Source organism: Alexandromys fortis, unplaced genomic scaffold, assembly GCF_014885135.2.
Source record: "Alexandromys fortis isolate MF-2015 unplaced genomic scaffold, M_Fortis_MF-2015_v1.1 scaffold_310, whole genome shotgun sequence".
Lineage (NCBI taxonomy): Eukaryota > Metazoa > Chordata > Mammalia > Rodentia > Cricetidae > Alexandromys > Alexandromys fortis.
Window position 1 is genome coordinate 122,927 of NW_026068202.1, and position 7,910 is coordinate 130,836.

General features: G+C 36.2%; 1 protein-coding gene across 1 annotated transcript in view; it reads left to right on the forward strand.

Moving 5' to 3' along the window:
• The window catches only part of Samd9 (sterile alpha motif domain containing 9), an 82,272-nt gene extending 75,555 nt beyond the window's left edge, over window positions 1–6,717 (forward strand). The window contains 2 exon segments of the mRNA XM_050129956.1: window positions 1,723–6,350; window positions 6,352–6,717. Of these exon segments, the coding sequence (XP_049985913.1) occupies window positions 1,731–6,350; window positions 6,352–6,480 (4,749 nt within the window). The 5' untranslated portion in view covers window positions 1,723–1,730 and the 3' untranslated portion in view covers window positions 6,481–6,717.
• The last annotated feature ends 1,193 nt before the right edge of the window (window positions 6,718–7,910 follow it).

Consider the following 7,910-nt stretch of genomic DNA (forward strand, 5'->3'; position numbering starts at 1 on the left):
ATCATGTGCACCCATCAGTGTACACACATAAAATATACACCCAAAGGCACTAAATAAATACATTAAAATCTTAAGGGTTATATTGTGTTTGGCAAATGTTCAATATGATTTCAATTATTTTAAATTTGTTGAAGTTTGTCTTATAGTTTAGGAAATGGAAAATCTTGACTATTAAAAATGGTATTTTGTGGTTTTTAGATTATTATATAAAAGCAGTTTATAGCCTATTGATTGATGGTAATCTTAAATTTTTCTAAATGTTTTCTATTGTTGTTAGCTATTGTATCTACTATTAAGGCAAAGAAATATATTGAAGCCTCTAGTTATAAATGTAGATTTGCTTAAAATTGTAAAATCCCAACAGTGTTTACAGCACACATTTTGCAACAATTTTGTCTGGTGCAAATACCTTCAGCATTTATGTGACATCTTGTTGGGTAACCTTTTATCAATGTATAATATCCTTGTCCCTGATTATTTTCTTCATTCTGTTATCATGTTTTCTGCTTTGTCTGTAGTTTGTTGATATAACTACTTCTGTGTTTGATTGAATAATATTTGAATGATATAGATCTATATATACTTTTACTTTTAATTCATATCATATTTCAACTGGGTGTCATATAAACAGGATTCAGTATAGCCATGTTTATAATCCAAGCAACTAATTCTGTATTTTTAATTTCTGTTTATAAACAGTTATATTAAAAGTGATTATTGACATGTTAGGACTTAATCCTGCCTCTCTGCTTTCTCTACTCTCTATTTTTCTTTGTCCATCTTATCTGGCTGTCTTATTTTCAGCTACTGGACAGTTTTTCTATAATAACATTTATATGAATATTTTGATGAATTATTTAATAGCTTTTTAAATGTTTCTTTAGATATTTTACCATATATGCACAAATTATGGCCATCTAATAACATCCTTTTGCTAATTAAAGTGCTGGAACCTAAATGCACCCGATCTCATCTTGTCTGAAATGTTGAAATCTACCTCTCTTTCTGTGTTCATATTTTGGGTCTATCCAATGGGACTGAACAATAGAAAAGGTTCTCAGTCAATGGCATATACTTGCTCTAACCAGAAAGATGTAGACAAGTAATTACATCTGACCACAGCTAACTGTCAATTACCTTGGTAATCTACCCTGGAATTTATGTTTTCTGAGTAGATAGCACAAAATATCAGAATATTTTACCAATGGGAAACCCAATTAATATCTCCAAATATTACGTATTTTATGTCTATCATGAATCATTAGTTACTACTTGATTATTCTACTCTTTTCTGACTATGCTTAACACTCATATGTTGTTTTGTTTGTCTGTATCACATCAAGTTGAACAAACTATACTTAGCTCTACACTTAGTTTCAAATATTTCTTTTCTTCTATATACCAAATTTGAACATTTTTAATACTACAGAAAATACACATTATAGTTGACGACCATATAAAGGATGATCTATGAATGGAAGTATCCCCATATACTCCATATATACAGCAAATCAAATAAAGAGAGTGGCCAATGATGTGCACAGTTCATATGAAAGTGCTGTGCATTTGTATTTGGTTGCTTTTCTCTTGGTTGACATAAAATAAACTGGTTTCAGAACTTTTCAAATGTTGTGACATAGGCATATTTTACCTACTTAAAAACGGCATGTTTCACGTTTTCACGTATAAACTACAACCTCATGTTTCTTCTTCTCTATACAGCTATCAGAATGGCAGAGAAACTCAACCTTCCAGAAAATACAGATGACTGGACTAAAGAGGACGTAAACCTGTGGTTACAAAGCCATAAGATTGACCAAAAGCACAGGGAAACCTTGATGGCACAAGACGTGAGTGGAGCAGTCTTGAAGTGGTTAAATAAAAACAATCTTGTTGAAATGGGCCTAACCCATGGGCCAGCTATCCAAATAGAAGAGCTATTCAAAGAATTGCAGAAAACATCTTCAAAACATTCTACTCAGACATCTAAGGGGAAAAAGGGTAATAAAATAACTCCTAAAACACAGACAGAAAGTAGAGAGACTTCAAAGCAAAACCAAAGGGGTGAGGAGAATGCAGATAAGGCTGATGCCTCTGCAGTGAGGCCAGAGACTAAAGGGTCTAAATCAGAAAAAAATGAGCTGATGGAAGACAAGACAGAGCGACAGGGTGAACAGTCACCTCCAGGACCAACATGCGTTGCATACCCTTTCAATGAATTCAGTAATGCGTATCGTTACAAATTACATTTCATCCTACAGCCTGAAACAGGGCCACTTAATCTCATCGACCCAGTACATGAATTCAAAGCCTTCACAAACACAGAAGCAGCCACAGAAGTGGACATTAAGATGAAATTCAGCAATGAGACTTTCCGGTTTGCTTCAGCCTGTATGAATTCGCGTACTAATGGAACCATTCATTTTGGAGTCAAAGACAAGCCCCAAGGAAAAATTGTTGGTGTGGAACTCACCAGGGTCACTAAGGACGCCCTAATTGACCACTTCAATCTGATGATAGACAAGTATTTTGAGATCCATCAGGTCCAACAAGCAAAGAAGTGTATCCGAGAGCCAAGATTTGTGGAAGTTTTATTGCCAAACAGTACTCCATCCAACAGATTTGTTATCGAAGTAGATGTCATTCCACAATACTCTGAATGCAGAGAAGACTTTTTTCAGATCAAAATGCAACATCTTAAGAACCAAACATGGCAACAAAGTTCAAGCTATTCAGTCTTTGTGCGAGATGGCCCCAAAAGTAAGGACATCATAGGGAATAAAGTTGATTTCAAAGCCTTTAAGTTAGATTTAAAAGCAGTGACAGCGTCTAGGAAAGAAGCAGAAGCAAAATGCAAAGTAAAAGCCGACAGAAACAAGAGCGAGGGACAAAAGCTAATTGAACTGTTGACAGGAAACCAGGATCTGTTAGATAACTCATACTATGAATGGTACATACTTGTCACCAATAAATGCCATCCAAATCAAAACAATCACTTAGACTTCCTGAAGGAAATTAAATGGTTTGCTGTGTTGGAGTTTGATCCTGAATCGGAGAGCAAAGGTGTAGTCAAGGCTTTCAAAAGAAGCCGAGTAGCAAACCTCCACTTCCCAAGCCAATTTATGGAAGGAAAAAATACATTAAATGAGAGAATTTCCAGTCTGAATCTTTACCACCAACCCAGCTGGATTTTCTGCAATGGCAGGTTAGACCTTGAGAGTGAAAAATACAAACCCTTAGATCCGATTTCTTGGCAAAGAGAAAGAGCTTCTGAAGTCAGGAAGCTGATTTCATTTCTTACACATGATGATATAATGCCAAAAGGGAGATTCTTGGTAATATTTTTATTACTGTCCCCTGTGGATGACCCCAGAGACCCTCTTATTGAGACTTTCTGTGCTTTCTATCAAGATCTTAAAGGAATGGAAAATATACTGTGTATTTGTGTACACCCAGACATATATCAGATATGGAAAGACCTTCTTGAAGCAAGACTATCAGGACAGCAAGATGAAATATCAAGCCAAAGCATTTCTACTTTAAATATTGCAGAGATAAATGGCACTATTCTTAAGTTAAAATCTTTAACTCAGTCTTCAACGCGATTCTTGCCATCTGTTGGTTCATCTACTGTCCTTCTGAAAAAGGAAGAAGAAGTCATGACTGCCTTGGAAATTCTCTGTGAGAATGAATGTGAAGGTACGCTCTTGGAAAAAGACAAAAAGAAATTACTTGAATTCAAAACATCCAAAGAGGAAGACTTCTACAGGGGTGGTAAAGTATCCTGGTGGAACTTCTACTTCTCTTCTGAAAACTATTCTTCATCATTTGTGAAAAGGGATAAATATGCAAAACTTGAAAAGAAAATCCAAGAGTGGGCAGATTCTTCTCAACCAGTTTGTGCAAAAATTATCCATCTCTATCATCATCCAGGCTGTGGAGGAACCACTTTGGCCATGCATGTTCTCTGGGAGCTAAGAAAGAAATTCAGATGTGCTGTGCTGAAAAATAAGACAGAGGATTTCTCAGAAATTGGAGAACAGGTGACTAATTTAATCACCTATGGAGCAACGAGCCATCAGGAGTACTTACCTGTGCTGCTCCTCGTTGATGATTTTGAGGAACAAGACAACGTCTACCTTCTCCAGGCCGCCATTCAAACTGCTGTTGCCAACAAACACATTCGATATGAGAAGCCTCTGGTGATCATTATAAACTGTACAAGGTCACAAAATCCTGAGAAAAGTGCGAAGCCCCCAGACAGTGTTGCTCTAGTCCACCAACTGTCTGACAAAGAGCAGAGAGCATTTGAGCTTAAATTGAAAGAAATCAAAGAACAGCATGAAAAATTTGAAGATTTTTATTCTTTTATGATCGTGAAATCAAGCTTTAACAGAGAGTATATAAAAAATGTGGTCAGGAACATTCTGAAAGGGCAAAATGTTGCTACCAAGGAAGCAAAGCTCTTTGCTTTCCTGGCTCTTCTTAACACATATGTACCTGACACTACCATTTCCCTCTCACAATGTGAGCATTTCCTAGGAATCTCAAACAAGAAGGCTTTCTGGGGAACAGAAAAGTTTGAAGACAAGATGGGTACCTACTCTACAATTCTAATCAAATCAGAGGTGATAGAATGCGGGAGCTACTATGGAGTGCGCATCATTCACCATGAGATTGCCACTGCCTCACTGGAAGAATTGAAGAGAAGCTACAACTTGAACAAAAGTAAAATCGTGATGGATATGCTCACAGAAAATTTGTTCTATGACACCGGTATAGGAAAAGACAAGTTTTTCCAAGACATGCAAACACTTTTGCTCACAAGACAGCGTGATGAGCATGAAGGTGAGACAAGAAACTTGTTCTCCCCATTCATTGAAGCATTACATAAAGAAGAAGGAAATGATGCAGTTAAAGATGTATTACTTGAAGCTAACCGTAGGTTCCACCCCAATGCATTCATTTGTCAAGCCTTAGCAAGACATTTCTACCTTAAAGAGAAGGACTTTACAAATGCTCTCTTTTGGGCAAAACAAGCAATAAAGATACAGCCTGATAATTCCTACATCTCAGATACACTAGGTCAAGTCTACAAAAATAAAATAAGATGGTGGATAGTTGACAATGCAAAAAATGGGACTATCTCAGTTGATGATCTAACTGACCTGTTAGATTTAGCTGTGCATGCATCCAATGCTTTCAAAGATTCTCAACACCAAACTGAAGATAGAGAATATGAAGGGAAAGAAAGGATGTATCAGAAGTCTAAAAGGAGGTATGATACTTACAACATAGCTGGTTATCAAGGGGAGATAGAAGTGGGCCTCTACACTATCCAGATCCTCCAACTCATTCCTTTCTTTGACAATAAAAATGAACTATCTAAACGAGATATGATCAACTTTATATCAGGAAAATGTGATATCCCGGGAAATCTAAATGAATTTAAGTCAGCACTCAAGAATTTTATTCCTTATCTAACTAACCTGCAATCTTCTTTGAAGAGATCCTTTGACTTTTTTGATGATTATTTTGTTCTTCTAAAACCCAGAAACAATATAAAGCAATATGAAGAAACTAAAAGTCGGATAAAGGTAGGTTTGTACTTTAAGAGGTATGTAGAAATATTTGGCCCCTTGGAAGAATCACAAAATCAAAACTTTAGATCAAAGCTCAGTCTACCACTTCAAGTAGAAAAGACTCGGAGAAGCCTAGAAGCTTTAAAAGCAGACAAGTTTTCTGGACTCTTAGAATATCTTATCAAAAGTCCAAAAGATGCTGTGGGTTCCATGGAAGACATAGTGAACAAATACACTTTCCTTCTTGAGCAAGGTGTTATCAAAACCCAGCAAAAGGAAAAGCAAAATTTCATCTTGGCCAACATCATCCTCTCTTGCATTAACCCTACCTCCAAATTAGTACAACCAATTAAAAGACTGAAAGAGCAGCTTCGAGAGATCCTGCAATCAATTGGACTGACTTACCATTTTTCAGAACCTTATTTCCTAGCTTCTCTTTTATTTTGGCCAGAAACCCAAAACCTAGATCAAGATTCTAAACAAATGGAAAAGTATGCTTGGGCACTGGAAAATTCTTTCAGGGGGCAATATAAACGCATGTATCGCACGAAGCAACCGATTGCGTATTTCTTTCTTGGGAAAGGCAGCAATAGAAACAGACTTATCCACAAAGGGAAAATTGATGAAAATTTCGAAAAAGTATCTGATATTAATTCTTGGTGGCATAGTGGAAAAGTATGGGAAGAGAAAAAAGTCCAGGATCTTTTGGATCGTTTACAGGGACGAGCTGAAAACAACAATTTATACATAGAGTATGGAATCAATGAAAAAAATCACAATACCAATTACACCTGCTCACTTAGGTCAACTTAGAAGTGGGAGGAGCATAGAAAAGGTGTCTTTTTATCTAGGATTTTCCATCGGAGGCCTTCTTGCTTATGACATTAAAACTGTTTAAGATCTTGCGTTTCTTTATCTAGAAATGTGGTTTTAGTATCATCTTTTTTTCTTTAATGTGCTTATAGATATAATTCAGTGATTTTGTGTAGTGGGAATGGGAGTAGTCGAAGAAAACTTCAGGCTATTTCTGTGCAATGGGTACATAGAATCCTTTTTACTTTTCCCTCTGTATAACCATGTTGTCAAGAAATTACTCTAAAATATCCACAAAATAAAACGAAGCCAAAATTTATAATTTGTTTTGATCATCATAGTCTCACTAGAATCCTGCTGGGAGGAGATTCCCTCCTGCCTCCTACATAAAATTCATCTCCATAGTTTATCAGTTCACTCTTTACTTTTACTTGACAAATACATAGTTATGGTAACCAATGTGATGTTTTGAAATATGCATGCATTACAAAATGATTAAACTAAATTAAGTTGAAGAATCTATTGGTTCACAAACTTACATCTTGTCAAAAGAATATCTGAAATTTTCCTAGCAATTCTGTGTGTGTGTGTGTGTGCATGTGTGTTTGCTCATTTTGTTTTTGTTTTGAATCATGGTCTCTTTATGTATCCCTGCCTGTCCTGGAACTCACTAAGTAAACCAGGTTGGCCTCAAACTCACAGAGATTGACCTGCCTCTCTGCCTTTTGAGTTCTAGGACTAAAGGAATATGCCATCATGTTCAGCCTAGAATTTTCAATAATGTGCTGCTTTGCTGTTAAGTATAATCATCATACTATAGAATATAGCCTCTTGTCTACCTTGAGCCTCATACCCCTTTACTAGTTTCACTTCATTTTCAATACTTTCCTAGTAATCACCATGTACTCTTTGTCTAGTGCCTTTGCTCCTACAGGTTCAGTTTCTTAGGTTCCACATTTATTTGAGATTATAGATTTTTCTATACTTTATTTCATTTCTGAAAGATGGTGATATCTTAAGATTATTATTGGTGAAGATATTTTAATGATGTCTAAAAATAATCCCTCTAAGAAAACACGGTCTCAGTATAGAGTATCTGGTCATGTTTTTTTTCTGAGTCAGGTTTCAGTGCATTCTGCATAGAATCACCCCTGCTGAAGTCTTACCTTCACAGCTGATTCTTTTGAGCTCAATATCATTTGGGTCAAGCACTCTCTCCCTCATGACCCACCTTGGGTACACAGCAAGCACAAGTGTTTATTTCACCATTGAAAAATGATGCAGCTGATTTCTAGTTTCAATCACAAGATGTCTTGTAAATTTAGGGTGATGTGCACCACGCCCTCTCAGAAGGCTGTCTGAACGATTTCTGTGCCTAGATTTCTTTGGTAAATTGAGGAACTTTTTTCAAAAGTACCTCCTCATAAAGGGTTAGAGGTTCAGAGGTCTCATCTATATACATGAAGCTCTACTTCAGTCTCCAGAGCTAAAATAAATAAAAGATTTTGAGAATGA